The sequence below is a fragment of the Callorhinus ursinus genome, unplaced genomic scaffold (genome assembly GCF_003265705.2).
Source record: "Callorhinus ursinus isolate GAN/ISIS: 27379988/994484 unplaced genomic scaffold, GSC_fseal_2.0 scaffold1, whole genome shotgun sequence".
NCBI classification, from domain to species: domain Eukaryota; kingdom Metazoa; phylum Chordata; class Mammalia; order Carnivora; family Otariidae; genus Callorhinus; species Callorhinus ursinus.
Genome location: NW_027397063.1, coordinates 59915172 through 59934618, shown reverse-complemented (window position 1 = coordinate 59934618; position 19447 = coordinate 59915172). Strand labels below are relative to the sequence as shown.

The 19447-nt window shown below is 47.1% G+C and overlaps 1 protein-coding gene across 22 annotated transcripts in view; it reads right to left on the bottom strand.

Moving 5' to 3' along the window:
* Nucleotides 1-19447, bottom strand: part of KALRN (kalirin RhoGEF kinase) — a 647217-nt gene that overhangs the window by 419580 nt on the left and 208190 nt on the right. For all 22 annotated transcript variants that reach the window (XM_073894515.1, XM_073894519.1, XM_073894546.1 and 19 more), the window contains exons 4-5: nucleotides 2635-2827; nucleotides 1716-2228 (exon numbers count right to left, since the gene is read on the bottom strand). In XM_073894515.1, coding sequence (XP_073750616.1) covers nucleotides 1716-2228; nucleotides 2635-2827 — 706 coding nt within the window. The remainder of the gene's footprint in view (nucleotides 1-1715; nucleotides 2229-2634; nucleotides 2828-19447) is intronic.

Sequence of the window (19447 nt, the reverse complement as noted above, 5' to 3'; positions counted from 1 at the left end):
GCAGTGACAGGGATTCTGTAGTCCCAGGGGCCCCTCCCAGGGTGGGGCAGGGCCAGAGTTGGACCTCAGCTGCCAGGGCCCTGGGCAAGGAGGTCTCAGGAAGGCCGGGGGGGGAGACCTCAGAACTCCTAAGGTTGTGCCAGAAACCCCTCTACATGTCCCTTCCAAAAACTGGCTTAAATTTTGTGGAAAGCAGCTATGCAGTCTTTACAAATCACATATGTTGGTTTTCATCTGATTTTATAAAAGATTAGAAAATATAAGGAGAAATTAAAATCAACCATAAGCCTGGCCCCTTGAAATCAAAACTATTAGCATTGTGGTGAGTTTTTTCCCATTTACACCTATGTTGGCACTCTCACATAAATTGGGATCATAATCATATACAGTTTTGTAGCCTGATTTCATTACTTACAAATACCTAGAGACATTTTCAATATAGGCTCTTAAAAGACACAAAACCATTATGTCAGACGCTGTCGGTAAAACTCACAGGTGACTGAGATGTCTTGGTATCGCTAAGGCTAGTATTATGCATTTAAATATAAGTTCCCCCCAGAAAACTGATAGGAGGAAAACCCATTGCACTCTTCTTAAAGTGCATATTATGTATGAAGTAAACTCCCATCTTTAGCTTGCAGAGAATCTACAGAAGATACTTTTGTGTCTTTGGCAAATAGGCATGATCCATCTTTCTTTTTCTCATATGTCCCCTGATAAGGGGAAAGCTTTGAAAATTCACTGCTGGAAAAATGGGGTCTTGCTTGAGAAAGTACTCAGCAGCTGAGGAAAAGCTTGCAGAAAGACGTGGTATGGAAGGAAGAGCCCTGAACTTCAAAGGGAAGAAAGCGGGATTCATATGTCAAGTCTGCCATTAAAGCCCCAAGATCAAAGAGCACCCATTTCCCTGCATGTCAGCAGAGGCACCACCACCCACCTCAAAGGATCAAAGGGCCGCACAGATTAAATAAGAGGCCGCCTGTGAAAGGGCTTGGTCAATGGTAAAGGACACTGCAGAACAATAATCACTAAGTCGTAACAGTATTATTTTTGTTGCTTCGCCGACTTGACCCACTCACTGCATGTCCTGACAAGGGGCAGTGAGCCCCGGTGTAGAAGTGTGGACTCTGGAGCCACCTCTCACGGCTCAGGTTGGCTGTTATTTACCTTCCTGGTTTCTTCATCTGTAAAATGGGATAATGATAATACACCTACCTCCTAAGATTGTTGAGATGATTAAAATAAGTTAATTTACACGTGGTGCTTACGACACATAATAAACACTATATAAGGGGAGCTGTAAAAAGTCAGTGATCAGTGACCAAATATATGATTGAAATAAATCAGCCAAAAGCAGTAAGCACATTTTTTTTTGAGAGAGAGAGAGAGAGAGAGAGAACACGCACAAACAGGGAGGGGGGGAGAGGGGAGGGGCCGAGGGAGAGGGAGAATCTCAAGCAGGTTCCACATTCAGCATGAAGCCCCACTGGGGGGCTTGGTCCCACAACCCTGAGATCACCACCTGAGCCAAAATCAAGAGTCAGCCGCTCAGCTGACTAAGCCACCCAGCTGCCCCCAGTAGGTACATTTTTTAAAGCTTTCCAAGAAAGTATTATTCATCAGGAGGCTGTACTAGCAGCCTCCATAAGCTCCCCTAAAAAGCTATGGAACCCCTCTCCCCAAGCCCCACTTGGCTTTGGCAGCTCCCCTCCTACCTTCTCGGCATCCTGCTCGAAAAGCCGCAGCTGGAAGCACTGGTCCAGCTTGAGCTTGCGCACGTGCCACATCTGGTGCAGGTGCTGCCGGGTGGAGTGCAGCTTGTCCAGGAGGCTGGTGATCTTGGGCACCAGGCTCTGGAAGTCGGCGCTGCCCGGGATGCAGTTGCGCCCCGAGAACCCATCGCTGCAGCGGATACACTGCAGCAGCCGCTGCCCCTCCCGGTCCAGCTCCTCCACGGGGGCCTTCAGCACCTTCTTCTTGAGCTGTGTGTGCTCGTCGATGAGCCGCCGGGAGCCTTCCACATCCACAGGGAACTCCTTCCGGGCCAGCATCTCCTGCAGGTCCTCGAGGCGGGACAGCAGGTGCACAGCACTGTTGAAGAACTCCTCCAGGGAGAGCCGCAGCTCTATCCACTCCTCGTGGTTGTAGTCCAGGGAGCCATCGAACTCCTCGGTCAGCTGGGAGGGGTCCACCAGCTTCGTGAGGCCCTCCACGGACACCATGCTTGTCTGGGAGGGGCAGACACAGAGAGGGGGACTCAGTGATGTGGGGCGGGCTGGGCAGTGGTAGGCAGAAGGCAGGAAGTCAAGGGGGAAAGGCTGAGATAAATCCACACATTAATGACCACAGCCTGCCTCAGAAAGGGCGAGTGGGAGAGCACACAGCCCGGGGGGGCAGGAGCCGCAAACCAGCCAGGGTCAGTGTTTCAACAGACTGGCTAAGGGTTCGGGACAATCTCTCGAGCCTCTTATTCCTTCCAAGACTCACTGGTAAGACCACAGTACCCAAGGAATCCTGAAATATCAGCCCCTGCCATCCTGCATATCATAGGATAGGTGAAGAAGCAGAAGTGAGAAATGTGTGGGTAGCAGAAGGGGAAGGGAAAGAGGGTGCGAAGAGAGAGGTCTGGCTTACCTCGAAGATGAATTTGGAGCTGCCAAAGTTGGTCTTCTGCTTCTGCCAGAAGTTGTCGGGTTTGATGATGAGGGCCACATGGATCTCGGCTGGAAAGGCTTCCTGCAGCGTCTTGAGGAGGGGCTTGATGAGGTCCCACTTGGAGCCCCGCATGTCGATGATGACGGTGAAGCCACGTTTGCACACGTCCTCACTGTGGGGAGGTCAGAGGCCAGGCATGGTCACTCTGGGTGGATGAGACTTTGGGGAACACAGTCAAAAAGCATCCCAGAAACCTGCATTCCTTTTAATCTGGACTACCCCTCCAACTTCACAGGATGTCTCCTGGCTGCCTTCCAATCCAACTCAAAATGCACTGCCTCAGAAAACCTTTCCAGGTTAACCCCATCTGACCAAGGGCATTCTGGCTTCTCCCAGCACTTAGCAAGTAACTCAGCCTTCCCTACAGTCAGTTATACCTGTTTGGATGTTTACTATTCCAGCGTTCATAATTGTGTTTTACTTTTTTGTCTCCCTTTCTTGCTCCTGGCATGAATCATGCTTTCCCTATTTGAATGCAAGCTCTCTAAAGACAAGGACCCTATTGCCCTTAAATCTGAGATGGAAAGTCTTTGGTATGCGTCTGTCCTTCCCTGTGCTCACATCAATGACAGACACTGGTATGCTTTACCACTGAACCCAAACTGGGCCAAAAAATCTTTTTCCATAAAGTGCTCTAGGCTGATCTATCTATTGATTAGCAAATGGTACATGAAGCACTGATAACATATAATTGCCACCACTGTATTTAAAATGTGTAACTTGTAGTTCAAATGTATATCAATTTTTTTTTTTTTAATCAGGTTGCTGAGTCGTGCTGATTGCTCTTAGATGGCCAAGGGTGGACTGGCTGGGACAATGGATGTAGTACAGTTTTCTCATGTACTTCCATTACACCAGCCCGGGTATAAAAAAGCTTTCAGGAAGCTAAGAGAGGGGAAACTACTCTTGAAATCAAGGCCAGATGACGTGACAGTGGCCATCTTGAAAACCAAAAAGTAATCAGGCTAAGTGAATCAAGATGTTGCCATACAACTTATTAAGTAGCAACCTTTATCTAAGCACTTGGACTTTAACTATAACTCCTAAGAAATGAAAGGGGGAAAAAATGCAGGTCAAAATAGTTGTAACATGTCAGTTTGGAAGAAATTCTATGTTTTGATAGTTAGGGGTATTTCCTTCCATCCTTCTTAGTTTATTTGACCTATGTATCTATTTTATAACTCAAAATAGATTTTGGTTAATTCACATTTTTATATAAATCCTGGTGTAGTATTACCTTAGGGTGTTTTGTTTAATTGCCTATTTCCCAGATAGCACTTGCTTTAACCACTGTGCATGCTGCACGACCCACAGATGTGTCCCACCACCCATCAGTCATTTAGAGCTACTGGAGGTAAGGCCACAATCGGACGATCTGAGCTGCAAAAGGAAACAAAGCCCCTTTTCAGGCTTCATTCTCAAGTCTCAACCAATGATGAGAACGTCACAGATGGTGAAGGGACCACAGCTCCTGTGATTGTGTGAATGTCTCAAGCATAGAGCAGCTTACTTAGGCTTCCCAAAACTCCCTGGGCAAGGAGACTCTTTCCATTTCTTGTTGTTGATACAAAAGACTAGACTCAATATGAGAGGAAGCCTGAGTCTTTTGTTCCTCCTCAAATCCTGCACCCCAAAGAAAAGGAGTTGCCTCTTCTCCTTCTTTGACTCTTACTGAGTCGACAAATGGCAAGAGTCTTCCATAAATAATTTTCTCTGCCCCATCATCTGAAAGCAAAGTGACTCTTTCTTAATTTATGGAATTTTCTTCCCATTATAAGAGAAATACCTGCTAATTATAGAAAAGTTAAAATATTCAAAGATCTACATAAGAGATGCTAATGGTAAGAAGCTATGATACTCTGGTCTATTTCCTTCCTGTCTTTTTTGTGCATGTAATTTTCATACTGCATAGTGTTCTGCTTTTTACTGCAACACAGAATTTTTCCTCATACCTAAAATGCCTTCAAAACTATTACATTTAATGACGCATAGTCCATCTTATACCTATAGCATAACATAATTGTTCTCATTAGTTCTTTACAGAAAGGCATATCAACTTCTACGTCCATTAACCATGTGTGAGAGTTGCCCCCCCTTACTGTATCCTCATCAGCACTGGCCAATGAATTTTTTAAATCTCTGCCCATTTTCTAGGAAAAATATTGCATTACATTTAAATTTGCATTTCTTTGATTACTAGCTATAGCTTATTGGCCCATAAGTATTTCTCTGTGACTTACCCAATTAGTTCTTTTATCCATTTTTTATTGGACTTTACTGGCTTCTCTCATTGTTCTTAACTTTATTTGGCTTGACTCACATTCGCTGCATGCCCACTATGTCAGGCACTGCAAGGTAACTGTGGTCTTGCCTTTCTTTAGAGATGACCAGCTTCCTTGTTTACCTGGTCCCCGGGGTTCCACTGTTGTTACTGTAATTATGCTGACAGGAGAAATCTTCATCCCTAACGACAAACAGTCAATGTTGCCATCAAGAGCTGCAGTGTGACTATCCCAGTATCTAAATGTGGAGATCAGTAGCAGCCTACACACTATTAGCTAATAATCCCTGACAACCAAAAGTAGAAATCAGGCACTGATATTCTCTAGGAAATTCTCCCTAGCTCAGGAGATGGGGACAGACGCCCAGGGGCTGAGTGCTGAAAGCTAATCTAATTGGCATCTTTCTATGAAAACAGCCTAATCTCCCAAGGCGCTCTGTATGTTTGGTTTCAAGGAAAGAGCATGGTTGGGGGAGGGAAAAGAACTTTTTACCAATGCTTATTCTATGCCAGGGCCTGGGGTCGGGCACTTGATACCCATTATTTCATTTTATCCTTAAATTAACTTATACACTTGGTCTGGTTATCTCCACGTAAGAAATAACGGAGGCACAGAATTGGCCTAAAGTCACATGACTACTCAGTGGATAAACAGAGACAAAACCAGGACTTTAAAGCCCATGCTCAGGTCACTATATCATATTATACCCTACCATTTGCCACTGCATGTGTTTTTGTAATTGAGGGTGGGGGTTACGAGTCCATGATGGGGATTAGGTTAGGGCGCTCACAGGAGCTGAGGGCAGCTAGGACAAGGCCTCCAAGTGTGTGTCCTCTATTCTGCCGTCTGTGAGAAATCACCAAATCACAGAAGCAAGAGAGCATGGCATATTGAAAAGTTCCCGCAGTTCCCTTTGTTCAGGCACATGGGTAAGAGGCAGAGAGCGATGAGAGGGTGCTGCTCTAAGTGCTTTAGAGAGCCCTGTTCCGGGTTCTCACCCTCCTCTTGCATACCCTCCCCTCACCAGGGAACAAAGCAACTTGCCACCTACAGTCCACCCACCTTCTAAACTAAGCTCCTACTACCTAAAACCCTAAAATTCTCCACCCAAAAGACCCTTACCCTACTTCCTGGGCCCACATATACCTCTTTTCTGGGTCCAATCCCCCAAGGACAAGTAACACCACCAGTACGAGCACAGAGATGTGGCTAGAACGTGGATATGTGAGCTGGGGAGTCCACATGCTTGCAGGAAGACAGAGCTGGGCAGTGGGCAGGGAAGGGCGGTGACCATGGGCTAGGGGCCAGTCTCCTTGGATTGCCAAGTTCCAGCATGGAACTCAGAGCAGTCTAACAAATCTAAATGTGAAGTTGGCTTCCTAATTCGCTATGAAGATATATTTGTCAAAGTAGAGGGTAGATGTTTTATTTAGCAGTTCGTCAACTTGCTATATTACTTTTCAATATTTACACGTAGGGTACGTGGGTTTCTGTTTGTACTCTTGCCCCGGGCATCACAACGTGAGAAGAAGGCCTTCCGAGAAGAGGCAGGAATGGAAGCAGACCTCAAATCAGGATGCATCTCATACCATGGCGGGAGCACTGGATTTATCCTAAGGGCAGTGAGGAACCACTGAAGGGTGTCATTCAGGGAAGGAACATGAACAGATGATTCGCAAGAATCTCCCTGCAGCTGTGCAGAGGGAAAGTAAATCAGGGTCAGCCAGTGGGAGTGGCCAGAGTGGAAGCAGAGAAGTCACCTCCTTTGGATCTTTGCTAAAATGGCTTCTACATGAGGGCCCCCTTGGGCCACCCTCTTCAAAGCTACAGCTGCCACTAGCACTCCCTACTGCCCTTCCCTTATTTACTTTTCTCCTTAGCACTTATTACCATCTGGATCATATAGTTTACTTATTCACTCCTAGTCCATCTTCCCTCACTGGAAAGTAACATCAGGGAGGGCAGGGATTTTTGTATTGATTTCACTGCTGGATCCCCAATGCCTAGTGCAGTGCCTGGTGCATGTTAAGACTCAATAGACTGAGGTAGCACTTAAGGGCATGGCATCTAGAACCAACCTTTCTTGGCCTGAATCCTGCTTGGCTCCATCACTCACTTATTGAGGAACCTTGGGCAAGTTATGTTTACCCTCTATGTCTCAGCCCCTTTACTGTAAAACATGGATAAACGTGAATACAAATAACTACATTACAGGGTTACTTAAAGGTTACATTTGTTCATGCACATGAAGCATTTACAATGGTACTGGACACATAATCTGTACTTTGTAAGTCTCAGCTGCTAGAAGAGATGCCGTGGGTGTCCCACCAGGGCCCCTTTATTGACCACCACACCCAGCCTCCAGCTCTAAAAGTGTTGCAGCTAGCAGCTCACACCTGAGCCCATTTCTGGAGACTTTCCTTCAGTTGATGGGTGACACCTCTCCAGGAGACACCTGGGCAGTGACAGCCCCACACCAGGTCAGGGGGGTGGGAGGTCAGTGCCTTTCTATTACAAGGTGCCAAAGCTCTGCCCCTCTACTTCAAGGCAGAGTGACTATGAAGTGTGACTCACACTCCAGAGGCTTCTCATTCTCCCAGTCAGTCTCCGGCTAGACTTTATCTGAGACCACATCCTTGCTGGGTCTTTCCTCTTCCCTCCTCTGTTTCTCCAACTCCCCTAGAAGTTTTTCTGAAGAGAATGCCCTTAATAAATCATTTACACCCGAATCTCCATCTCAAGAAACACAGCCTCAAATATACATCTATGAATGTCCTACATACATGAAATTCTGAAGGCAATTTGATATGTGGTCTGGAAATTAAAAGAAACCCGGGCTGCCAATTTTGACTCAGGAATCATACAGTGCCCTGCACGAAGTAGGCATTCAATAATAATTTGCTGAATGAATACATTCAGGAACTGTGATAGATATGCACAGAAGTGAGTGAGCACCCAGTGAAAATGAGTAAGGTGAAAAGAAACTTCTGGAGTCAAAGATTGGATTTACGGGAATATCAGTGTTTAAGAGATGGGAGAAGAAAGTAGATGAGCCTGAGGAAAAAATGCAGAGAGGTTAGGGAAAACCAAGAGAGGAATGAAGTCAAAGAAATCAGGGAAGAGGGGGTTTCAAGGAGGAATTGCAGGGCTAAACACTGCAAAGAGGTAGGTCATTAACTGAGATCAGAACTGTTGCGTTTAGCAACGAAGAGGCCTTGGTCCCATTGGTCAGGACTGTTTCAGCATATTAGCCCAGACACTGGGTGGAGAGCAGAAGTAGTCTTCCTACTTGACCTCCGAGATGATTACAGGAAATGTCAAAGTAAGTCAACAGAGGTTGCTTTTGGTACACTCTCATCCCTGGCCCCATCTTCCCAACTCTGGAAACAGCCAGGGTCTGCACACGGCTCTTTGGCTGCCCAAGCCCCGGGGGGCTCCCCAGCCTGCCTCTTCCCCAAGCCTCCATGCCCCCAGACCTCTTTTCCTCTCATTGTGCTCCATGGAGAGCAGTTTGAGTAAACCAATTTACCCTGAAATATAACAGGTAGCCTTCCTTTTCCCTGGAGGTTATTTACCTTTTAAATGATATTTATTAGCCCAAATTAAATGTTCATGGGCAGAGTACTACTGCATTGTATATGGGGAGGATGGAAGCAGAGAAAGATGAAGTTTGAAGCAATAGGCCTTTAAATCCACTAAGGAGGGGAAAGGAGAGTGAGTGGCCCTCCCCATCTCCCACACCCCTTCTTTAGAGAGAGAACACATCCACTGCTCACTTCCTCCTGCCCCACTTGTTTCCCATCTGGGACTTGAAACCTGGACCCCCTCGGCCAGCTTCTCACCCTTTGTGACAAATTACAGCCCCTTCAAACTGCACAGTAAACTGTTTCATGAATTCTCCGGTGCCCTCAGGCCCAGGACATAAATGTATACTTTATGACTGATTGGATATTTCTTGTACTCAGTTCTAGACCATTTACTCTTTTGTTCAGTACATGTCACTGGAGCTGTTTTCACCCAGCAAAGTTGTGCTATCTCATAAAAAGCATTTGCAGTACTTTATGCCAATGCTTCTCAAACTTTAGTGACTTTCATTATCACCTAGGACACTTGTTTAAAAATGCTGATTTCGGGAACCCTTGCAGATATTATGATGAAAATCAGTCTGTGATGAAACCTAGGAGGCTCCCCAGGTGCTCCAAAGACGATACCTTGACTCTCTTAGGTGTGACTTGTGGGAGTTTAGTGATAACTCACTTTGTCTAAATCACATTAGGATGGGCATTAAGAAATAGCAGGTAGCACAGAGCCAAACAGGGCAATGTGTGCAAGGCACACCAACAGCCAAGCTCTATAGGAGCCTGTCAAACATGCTACCAGCTTTCTCTCTATATCACCATGTTCTCTCAAATGGAGTAATTTACTGGAAGCACAGGCTTCGGAGGATTTCCGTCCTCGCAGTCCACTTCTCTGGTTCTTTTTGCAAAAACTCAGCTCCTCCTCTCTTGGCCTAGAAAGGCTTTCCCTGAAAGGCCTGGCGGCTGCCTTCCCCAACATAGCAGTCTGTGCTCAACCAGACACCTGCTGGAGATGTGCCTCCCTAGGCTTCCCTCTCCTCTAAATTGCCGTTAAATCCTTATGGAGTTTCTGCTTCTTATCATACACCTGACCTGGCAGGCTTATCTAAAATATCTGGGCAAGTCCTGGGTTACCTCTGGGTCCCCCAGGCCCTGCCCACATCTGATGCCCCCAGAGTTGTCTCTTGATCCACGAGGCTGTGAACGCTGTAAGGGCTGTCCCAGGTCTGATTGGTACGGGTATAGAGGGTCTCAGTGGTGGGCGGTGAGGAACCAATGAATAGGCGTTTTACCACTGACCCTTCGCACTCCTGGTGGCCCCCCATGGCAAAGAGAAATCACAATTTAGCAGCACACTCTTGAACCCAGTCCCCCAAAATGGTTTCATTAGGCATGACTGTTACTGTTGCTTGTACCACATTCAAGTGTCTTTGGAGGAGGCTTAAACTCGCCATTCAAACCATTTCCAGCTCATTCACACACTCACATGATCTGTCTGCTTGTTGGCGTTTGGATCTGCTTCCTCTATCTTAGCTGCTCTTATTATCCCTGCCCTTATTCACACATTTGAAGACTCAATGCCTTTAGCTTGGGGGGCAGGGATTAAGATATGGATGCCTCAAGCTAAGGGTTGCTTTGGGGCCTGAAAAGCAGGGCAGAGTACTGGTCAGGCCAGGGTTTCACCCTGGGTTATAGCCCTGGCCTCAGGAAGTCCCACTTCCTCCCAATCACTGCTCACTCAACTCCTCGTCCCTGGCCAAGTGAAGCCCAGACCAGCCCTCTGCATTCCTTCCGGGCCACATCAGTGAACCACCCTGGATACCACCCATTCTCATCTGGCTATGGGGTCAGATTCAAATGCCACCTTCCCCCTCGGGTTTTCCCTGATCTCTTCAGGGAAAGATCGAGGGATCTCCCCCTCGCTAAACCAGACAACATGTCATACATGCCTCTCTCAACTGCCTTATTAGTTTCAATCTTGTATTAGATTTTGGCTTCTCATACCTCTATGCCTTCATGCTTGCCCACACCAACCCCATCTTTGCCTAGATAACTTCTACTCTAATTTCAAAGCTCAGCTCACATGTCTCTTTCTCCAAGAAGTCTTCCCTTCCTGATACATCTCCTCCCATCCCACTCCATCCTCACTGGGATAAAGGTTCTTCTCACATAGTGCCATAACCCTGTCCTTACTCTGCATGGCAGCTGTCGTATGTGGGGTTGGATCAATTTCTTTATCCCTCACAGGCATTTATGTGGCTTCAAAATGAGAGCCTAGTTATGAAGGTGCTTCATAAATAATATGGTGTCATGTAAATATATTGTATTACCCACTGATTCATTAATTTTATTCATCCAACAAATATTTACCGAGTCCCTACTCTGTAGCTGGCCTAGTGCTAGGCACTAGCAATATAAATGTGGACAAGACAGAAACATGAAGGTTACATTCTATTGGGAGAGATGGACACAAGATAGTAGCTAGATAAGGAGAATAAATACAAGTTGTGAAAAGTCTTAAGAAATTATCAGGTGGTCCGGACAGGCCACTATGAAGAGCTGACATTTAGGCAGAGAACAAAACTATGAGAAGGAGCTAGTTAAGGAAATGCTGTAGAAAGAATAACGCAGGCAGTAGCAACAGCCTGTGCAAAGGTCCTGAGGCGGAAAAAAGCCCGTGTGCTGGCTGCTCCTCCATTACAAGGGAGGAAGCAGAGGCAGTGAAGTTCCGTAAGGAAGCAGGAGACCAGCAGCCAGATCTAGGTTGGAGCTCTAAATCTGGGGAGCTCAAAAAACTCAAGCTGGAGAGAAATATAAAATGGGAGCCAAACTAATGAAACAGAGCAGCTGTTTTTGATAAAAATGGGACATACACCTATTAATGATAACAGCTAATTTTACTGAGCACATGAGAATCTCTGTGTGCCAAGCATTATGTATGCATTATCTTATTTATTCCTCACATGAACCTCACAAGTAGCCACTATTGCTTTCCCACCCTATGGTTAAGGAAGCTGCGGCTCAAAGAAGTTGAATAAGTTGCTTAAAGTCACCAGAAAGAGCCAAAATCAGTATCTGAATCTGCTCTGTTTGATTGCTATATCTGCCACGCTACCTTGACTCAGAGAGACAAAAGACAACTTGAGCTTGAAGCAACTTTAATGCTTCCTCCTGGGAATCCTTCGCTTGCTGCCTTCCGCTCTAAAGTGAAGGATTCGCAGGAGTATGCATCAAAGTTGCTTCAAGTTCAAGCTGTCTTTGTCTCTCTCTTTTTAGAGTTGAGGGCAGCACGTTCCCGAGCAAGAAAGTGATTTGCTCAGGGTCACACAGTTTGGGTGGATGTTTTGGCCATCTGCGCGAGACATCCCGCTGTCAGTCTCCCTGCTTCCAGTCTTCCAGTAGCCACAAGAACTCTGGAAATGAGAGGAAGAAAAATTCTCCCTTACATCAGATAATCTGAGTTGGAGGTCCAGGGTACCCTGTGTTGAGTACTAAAGCCCCTTCCCAGGAATGAGGGCCAGCCCGAGGCTGCCTTCCACTGTGCTCTAACAGCAGGGGGATGGCCTAACCTCATGTGTCCCAGCTTCTGGCATGCCACCCAAGATTTAGCCTGTATCTATCAATGTCCAGCAGTTTCTCACTTGAAACAGCTCCTGGAAAAAATATAACATCAAACCATCCTGATGGCAGGTGGAGGAGCAGAGATCTACAATGAGCACCACACCAACAGACCTAGTGAAAGGGCAACAAGGGTTTGTGCTTAGCAAGTTCCGCTGGGGGCTGCTCGGTTGGTGCAAGTTGTGGGGTACAGGGTGTCACCAGTATAGGGTGTCAGAATCCTAGTGTTGGGACCCAGGAGGGCCCAGTGCTTGGGCTATGATGAAGCAGAAGCAATTTTCAAATCAGACCTACTCACTAAGTTGTCCAGGGAAGGTGAGAAGTTAACACTGTGGTAGGGAGCTAGACTGGTCACTGAGCAGTGGATGACAAAAAGGAAGGACAAGGTTTAAGTGAAGGACTTCTTGTGTAAATGCAGCAACATGGGCCCTGCCACACATAGCTCTGTCCCCACAAGTGGAGGCCAACCAGCATCGCAGGATGATTTGGAAGGATGATTGGGGAGGTCTTTCCCATGCTGCATGGACAGCCTTTAATACCTGGGGACAGTTCTCCATGAACAGAAAGAAACCAGCAAAGGGAGGAAGAAAGAGCAGCCCCAATGAGTCATCCACTGCAGCCTTTTCCCTTGAACTCCGCTGTGCCTGTGTCTCCCTAAAAATCATTTCATGGGCTGAGTTCTCCATTCTGAATTTGAGCAGAAAGAAAGGTCTCTGGAGCTGTGAGAAGGGAAAGATGCCCCTGACCTATCTGTGTCAGAGTTCTCATGCCATCCTTAGGCTGTAGAGAGTCTCTGGCTATAGGATCTAGATTTCCTTTCAATTCTTCGTCCATCACTCTGACCAGGGTTAACGTTTTCTACCCCTCACTGTTCCTCTAATAGCAGCCCTCTGCAGATTGCCCCAAAGCACACCGCACCCACTTTCTTAAACAACCAGAAATCAGCGGGTGTTAAAGAAAAGTGCTAAAGACACATTAGCACCTGCTTTAAAGTTTCTAATTGGTATAATAAGAAGCAGTAAAAAGAACATTGGAGGAGACAAGTGCCTTACTGAGAAATGAGCCACTCTCTAGGGAACGCTGTGTGGTGAAGGAGTGTTTGCTGGCATGGACGGTTCTCAAACTCGCCCTTCACAGCGGGCAGGGCTCCTGGATGGCTGGGTGGTGGACAGGTGGGAGAGAGGAGCTCCGAGAGGTGGCAGGACCCCCCGGCCTGTTGTGGACCTCTCTTGGCTGGCTCACAGGTGACTGTCCACTACCAGCTGGCTTTCTGTCAGATTCTCAGAATCCACGTCAATCCATCCAGAGGTTTTTGTTTTAGTTTCTTATTTTTTGTTTGTTTCTTGGTTTTTGGTTTTTGTCTGTTTTACTGGAAGACACTCTGTCCACTTTCCCAGGTTAGGATTATTCCACGGAATTTGTGTCTTTTCTACCCATTTAACAACACATCTTTTACACCTGCACCTCTGACCTGTGATGCCAGGGCTGGGGGGCAAAGGTCAAAGGTGATGCTTTGTCTTAAATCAAAGCCTAAATTCTTCCCCTGGAAAGCAAGGAGACTGACTAACTGGTCTCGAGTTGGACTCAGTTGTGTTTAAAAGTTCCCTGGTGGTTTGAATGCACATCCGCAGCTAAGCCACTACTACAGCGAAGATTCTGCAGATGTGCCTGCCGGTTTCCAGGTCTAGGAGCTCCCCCTGGCCATTCCCCCAGGCTCAGTTCTCCCAGAAGCAAACCCAAGTCAAAGCCTCACAAGGGAGACCAAATGAAGAAGGTTGCCATTTTCCACCTCTTTAAAGCCTGTTGCTTAATTCCACTCAAATGAAGCTGTTTAATCAAACAAACAATGCTGATTGCAAATGTGCCCAGAGCAAGGAAATGACTGATTCCCTGTCTTCCCCTCTCTGCCACCCCACCCCCACCTCCAGGGCTTAGTAAAGTACTGAATAGCACAGACGCAGGCTCCGTGATTACTCCAAGCATCCCCAGGTGTGGTCATAAAACGATAGGTCTAGTGGCCTAAGAAACACACCAGGACCTCTGTATCTGCATATTGACGTGTCCGAGATGCCACCTTTAAAACACTTTCTAAAAAGTCAAATCTGCTCAGATACTCAAAAGAGCATGCCATAGGCGGAAAGGAGCTTCCCAAAGAGAGTTCCAGAAATGGCACGGGTGACAGCAGGACCAAAGTGATAGTACACAGCCTTCCAAAGGATGGTTGCCTCAGCGGGGCCAGCCAGGGTTCGCTGCATAAACCCTGGTGTCCTTGCTAATCAGCAGGTCACCTGGCCATCTCGCAGGCTCTGCAACATAACTTCCATTCGCCAAAGGAAGAGTCCCTGTTTTCTAAATCAGACTGGCTTGGGGGCAGGGCACTTGGAAGGAGCTACTCTTGGCTGGGGGGAGAGGAGCTTAGAAACTCCTAGGGAAGGACAGAACAATTGCTCCTAGAAGTCCGGGGCTGGCTGGCCAGAGAGGGAAGGCGGCAGAGGGGCACGTTCAGGGAGGCTGGGATGGAAACTGACATATCACTTTCCCGACAGCAGCCTCCTGCCCCATTTCCCACCCTGCCCCCACAGAGCTGTCCATCCCTTCCTTCTGGGGCATTCAGAACATGAGGCAGAAACAAAACAGAAACCAAAGCAGCAGAGGGAAAGAAGGAGCAAACTGGAAACTGAAACCACAACTTTTCCACACAGCCCTCCCCTGTTCCTGTCCTCCCCAGACAAACTCCAGGGCCGTGCTCCTCAGGCCGTCTCCACAGCCCCTTCTTTCCCCCATAGTCAGGCTGGTTGCAAAACAGTTATCTTTTAACTAGGGGGGGGGGGGGGGGGAAGTCATATGGTCACTGCTCATACATCTATGAGGAGTAAACCGAAGATCAAGTCCACCTTCCTTCTAACCAAAGTGCCTCAGTCACCCCAACAGAAGACAGAAGGAGCTTTTCCCAAACAGGGAGAAAGAGAAGAGAGGGGGCCCAAGCAGGGCTGCGAAGGTGGGGCCAGGGCCGCTCCCGCCCACCAGGGGACAGAGCAGTGACTCTTCCTTGCTCACCCTAGTCCCTGTTGCTCTCACCCCTCCTCCCCCTCCTCCTACTTCTCCCCACCCTCGCACGGGGTCCCCCCCTCTCCTCTCGGGCTCTGGTTTCCTGGCAGAGCAGGTGGAATCCTCATTAATAAACCACACGTTTCCTCTAGGAAACAGTCTTGGGTCAAGTTGCACCTGTGCCCACCTTTACTCCTCCCCCTCCCCCTCCTCCTGCTCAAGTAATGGTGCTTTCTTGAAAGCCCAGCACTATTTGCCTACAGCACAGGCAGACACATGCCCAAACACACCCACCAACACAGACCCCCTCAGCTACCCCTGCAGTCACCCCTGCATGCCCACCGGGCTTTACCAACACAGGAGCTCTCCTTCCCAGGGGGCAGGAGGCCATCATCCTGCAGCCAGCACTCCTTCCCTCAGGCACCAGGCCAGGGTTGCCCTGGCCAAGGGCACTGCCAAGGTCCCCATGACGTATGTGGAAGAAAAACCCTGTGACGGCTCAGGCACAAGTGGGGAGGCTGAGAGCAGCACCGGAGGCCACAGCCAGCCACACAGAGGTAACCTGAGGGAGGGGGATATGTTTCCAATTGGGAACTAAACAGGCAGGGCTCCAATGGGTCTTTGTTCCCACCTGCAGCCAGCTCAGAGGCTCGGGAAGCTCATGTGTGTGTGGAACAATCCTCTGTTTATGACCATGGGGAGTTCCTGACCTCCAGCGCATGCTGCTCTGGGGGCCACCTGCTGTCCCACAGGCTCTGTCCATGTCAGGGGGCAGCGCTGTGTTGCAGCAACTGGTCCCAGCAACATCACTGGCCAGCTGGGCAGCCTTGGGCAGGTCCTGGCACCCTCTGGACAGCCCTTCGCCCTTTCAAAGTGAAGGGGTTGGCTTGGCTGATCACTACAGCCCCTCCTGCCTCCAGCTCCCAGATTCTAATCTACCTGCTTCTTTAAAAATCCAGGTCAGATTTTATGTCCAATCAGTTTTCTCTGGTTAAGTCCATTTACCTGGTCTGCCTGTTGAACCACTGCCTTGAAAACCTTCAATTTTGTCTTCTCCAGCAGATCCTGGAAACTCAAACAGACTGTAAGCCTTCCTAAGGGCAAGAACTGGGTTCCCCCTCATTAGCCTATGCATTCAGGGGCAACGTGGAAAAGCTAGAGGATTATTGGATCCTTCTCTGAATTGGTGCATAGGTAAGAGCTAAACAGTCCTGTGTATGTGCAGAATGAACTCTAGACCAATTTGCAGGCATCGTAGTGGAACACCCACCATCGTGAGGGCCATGGGTGAGGGACAGGAGCGATTCTGGCCTTCCTCCACATCCAAAACAGGGAGTTTCCCTTCAGCAAATGGGCTGGAGGCCTGAGTTTCATACAGAGGAAAACAGCCTCCCCTGGGGAGATGAGTGTACATTCCCTTCCCGGGAAGGGAGCTGGGGCAGAGGGGCACATCACAGCACTAGGCTGAGACCTTGCCTCAGGCACCAGGCCAAGAGGAGTTTCTATGCACAACCTGGCACATGAATTACTAGCGTTGCGAGCAGATGAAATTCCAGCTTAAAATGGCATGGAACAGTCTAAGACGAGATGGAGAACAACATGGATTTGGGGGTTTTGAGTAGCTCTCAGGGAGGCTCTGAGAGGAAAGAGCATGGCCATCAGGATGCACATGCGGCTATGTCAGTAAATCATCCAGAAAACATTTGTCCTAGCTGAGTCACCACGGCTCTGACAAAGTGCTCCTGTCTGGGTTCCCGGAGAAGCAGGGCTGGTTGTCACACTTGCTCAGTTTGGAAACAGGCATACTCCTTGGTGAGACAAAGTCCACTTCCGGTTCCCTGGCATGCTCCATCTTCTGGCCAAGGGCTCTGCCTTCTCTCTGCCACAAAGCCAGTCCGCCTGCCTGGTGGGTACTGCCTGTGGGTCCAGCCCCTTACACAGGAAAGAGGACATCCTAAAGGAAACCTGCATCTACCCTCACTGACTCCATGTCTGGAAGACAGAACCTGGCACTGGCCCTGAGGGTTCTGGGCATGAGACACTACCCTGTCCCCTTAGTGAGCTCCCAGTGTAATGGAATCCAGCCAACTTGTGAGGCACTGCTCTGCAAACTCACCCACCAAACAAGACCCGCCATCTCTGCCCTCAAGAGGCCAACTACCCATCAAGGAGAAAGGCTTGTTGTGGACAGGCAGAACTCAGAGAAGAGACAGGGCCCATCATCACTTTCTGATGAGTTTCCCAGATTCCAAAGTCGTTTTCAAGTTTTGTTCAAATTATGTGTTCTGCTTAAGTGATGGATGCTGAACTTTCAAGAAAGAAATACTTAAGAAGTTTTGTTGTTATTTTTTTTTAGTCTAAAGCAATCCAAGAAGAGATGAGATGGAATGGAACAGGCAAGAGGCGGGACGTTCTTCCTTTACTAAAAGTGACAGTGGCAAGCCGGTCTGGAAATTTTTTTGCAACTAGTGAACGTATTCACTGGGGTTATACTCTCAGCCACAAAAAGGCCTAGGTAGTGGTGTTTGTCTTGTTCTCATCTTCTATGTTCAGAGATAGGAAACTGTCTAAAAGGGAAGGTTTGAAAAGACAAATGAAGACTTTTATCTTTAATGTTTGGACTGATGAAAATAGCGAAGGGGACAGTAGAAATTGCAAGAGATAACTATGCTTGGCTCACAGTGACTTCAATCTACCTAAGACTCAAAAACAGACCAATAAGAAGGATTTTTTTAATTTGAAAAAAAAAATTGACTTCATAAAAGAAAATTAAGAATTGGTATAGATATACCACATTATTTAGGCATTCCCCCCCCAAAAAAACCATAAAATTCCCAGCTTCTATATACCCAAGTTAAATATTTCCACAAATGTTGTTTTATTAAATATTTATTAACAGTTCTCTGAGAAAGATGATATTAAATCCATTTTAGTAGTTGGAAAAATAATTTTGTTACTTAGTGCTTACTTAATTTTCCGTGTTTAAATAAAATTTTGAAAATGTAAAGCCTGAAAAAAAAATGTAAACCCTAGAAAATCCAAGGTCTAATGAGGAGAAAGCAGAATATTACCATTGAGAGCCTCTAACAAAACCCATCTGTGTCCTTGGGTAGCTGAGCAGAGGTACTCCACCACTTGGTGGCAGCATACCTAACTTACCAGCATGTATATAATAAAGGCAATCTCTCTACAAAACTAGTTTTATAACATAAAATGTCAGTACCCAACATATGCCTAAAAATGTACACAACCTCAAACACCAGTGAAGGGCATACAATAAGACCTAACCAATAACAGGTGAAGCAAGAAATATAAAACTTGTCAAAAACAATCATATTGTAGAGAAGGGAAAAACCGCTCCCAATCTGGAACCCGATAAGTGAAAAATACAACCTTCTTCCCCAGCTCTAGCCTGTCTCTCCAGCATCTATATTCGGTTAGCTCCCTTATTTCCAACACTGACAAATAAATCAGAACTAAATTTAAATCATCCTGATCCTCTAACATGAATTCCAGAAAAAACCTGAATGTCCTGGAACTTATTTCACCTCACATGTTGAAATGTACCTAATCAAGGCGGCACCAGAAATGTCAGCTTCCCAACCAGCCTGCTGTTGGTGAGCCGTAAGCTGCAGCAGCATAAGGCAGAAAACGCAGGGCCACACCTAAGCTTTAGAGGCTCATTCAACAGTGCTACCCAGAGACAAACTCCAAGGAGACCTAACTTGGAAGGCAAATAAGGACCTCAGTGGAGAGGAGCACAGAGGAGGTTAACAACCACTCTGAGCCAAGCCAAGAACTGACGGCACAACCAGCAAACGAGCTGAAACACATACAAAGGCAAAACTAAAAACTCACTGTGGGCAAAAAGCAATGAAGTCCTTCTAGATTTCATGTCAGATCCAAACTTTAATGTATGGTTCCCATTAAGAGGCCTATTAGTTCAGGAAAATGAAAAGAATCCTGACCTGAGAGACCCCCAAAGGGCAGGCCCTGTGACGAACTCCTTTACTTTTTTCGAATCCAGGATCAGGCTTAGGTGGGTAACACATGGTACTACATTACGGTTTCTTGATGATGGTAATAACAATGGTTGTACTTTGGGGCCTGGTTATTGATGAGCAAATAAACAAATTCGGAGAAATGTCAAGACTTGGAAGTCTAAGGCAAGGCATATTGGAAATATAAATTAGGAAGTTTGGAAAG